Raw genomic sequence first — 1,734 nt, 5'->3', positions numbered from 1 at the left:
AGCCATTCCATCAGCCCAAACTGAGTGTTCCACCACTCAAGAACACATTCCCTTCTGAAAACCAAAGCCCAATAAGAACACTAAGCCCACTTGCATGTAACAGCCTCTGCAGTGAAACATGAAAACTGTATACACAGTGACAGCATAAACAAGCACTGTAGCTAAACCAGGACAACACTTTTGATGTAATAAGACTCTATACAGAATTCAACCACAAGCCTTCTCTCAAATTAACTCAAAAACTCATCTCTAACTTAAATTTTCTTTCTCTGAGACCAACAGTAATCATAAGCATACTGTTATTAATCACTCCATGTCTCTTTTAAGTTTTTACTTCACAGGATCAAGAAGATGACCACGTTAATTCTCCCCTGGCCACTAAAATCCCAGACTGACTCACTCCAGGCTCTGTCGCCCCTGATCAGCAGGAAGTAGCCCAAAGAGAGATACGTCGCCCTGTTTTATCACTAAAAAGAGTCTAAGATGTTAGTCTGAGCAAAGAGGGCCAAAGAGAAGAATGAAGAATTCAGAACTCAAATGTTGATGGCCTTGCCTGCTTCAGATAAGAAGGCAAAAGGCCTTGCCTGCCTGGCTAAGCTAGCAGGTGGCCCGTAAATCAGAATGGACTGTCCCTCCCTAAAGACTGTTTATAAAAATCCTTCCCAGTAAGTTCACAGGGTGACTTCCCATTCTGCCTCTCCAGGATGAGGAACTCACCCGGGAGCTCCCTTCCACCCCACCCCCCTTTAATAAAGCTGCATTAAGCTTTCTCTCTGATTTCTTCTTTAAGTCCACTAACCTAACCTAACCTAATACTCCTCATCCATCAGACCCCGCCTTCGACCTCTCAAACTGTTTGGTAAGGCGGGACCACCGCCTTAGTCGAGCAAAAAGGAGGTAATACAGGTGAAGCAGCTCTGACTATACGCGGTAACTAGCAGTTAACTGTTACTCTAGCTCCCCGGGCATCGCCAAGGTGTGCCTGGTTCTCCGGGACCGAGGCCGCAGGTTCCCGGGGGCACTGTCCGCGAAAGCCCCCCGCCCAGCCCTGCCCACTCACCATCTCTTTGCGCAGCGCGGCTAACGCGGAGTCCAGGTTGACCCGACGGCGCGGGCCGGAGGAGCCGGCGGCGGTGCCCGCGTTGGCTGCGCCGGCGGCGTGGCGGGGCCCGTCCGGAGCGCGGGAGGCGCGGCTCAGCTCGTCGTGGATGCGGCTGCGCTGGCTGTAGACGCGCTCCAGCTCCCGCCACGAGCCTCCGCTCGCGTTGAGAAGGCCGCTGAGGCCCCGCGGGAGCGGCGGGAGCCCGGCCAGGGAGCAGCCTGCGCCGCCCGGCGCCTCGGCCGCGGGCAGCCCGTTCATGGCCGGGCCTCCGCTCCCCCACCCCAGGCCCTGCCCGCACGCTCCACAGTGCGGTCCCGCTGTTGTTATTATATTTTGGAGGAACAGTCTTCTAAGCAGTACAGCTCTCTTCTGTCAATATGCTGTACTGAGGTAACCTGGGGTTACTGTGATGCTGAACCTTGTGCCACTGGGGTGTCAAATGCCATAATGGTTAACCATGGTGGACAGTGTTTGGTGGAGCTCCAAGTTTAAGACACGTTTGGAAGCAGGAATGGCATCTGCTTTCTAAACAACATGCCTCTGGTAACTCTATGAACTTTGATAAACGATGATAGTTATATAAAGGCTTCAAGCCTTTTTGTTCATAGGGTCGCTATGAGTCGTGCTTGACT

At 52.8% G+C, this 1,734-nt stretch overlaps 1 protein-coding gene across 1 annotated transcript; it reads right to left on the bottom strand.

Moving 5' to 3' along the window:
• Positions 1 to 1,060: 1,060 nt before the first annotated feature.
• LOC102852106 (protein FAM89B-like) lies at positions 1,061 to 1,360 on the bottom strand (the record flags this gene model as incomplete). The annotated part of the gene is made up of 1 exon (XM_006903509.1): positions 1,061 to 1,360. A coding segment is annotated over exon 1 (300 nt), but the record flags the coding sequence as incomplete, so codon positions are not given.
• Positions 1,361 to 1,734: the final 374 nt, after the last annotated feature.

This window comes from Elephantulus edwardii, unplaced genomic scaffold (genome assembly GCF_000299155.1).
Source record: "Elephantulus edwardii isolate Elephantulus edwardi_28Jun2011 unplaced genomic scaffold, EleEdw1.0 scaffold02870, whole genome shotgun sequence".
NCBI lineage: Eukaryota > Metazoa > Chordata > Mammalia > Macroscelidea > Macroscelididae > Elephantulus > Elephantulus edwardii.
This window is presented reverse-complemented; position numbering and strand designations above follow the sequence as displayed.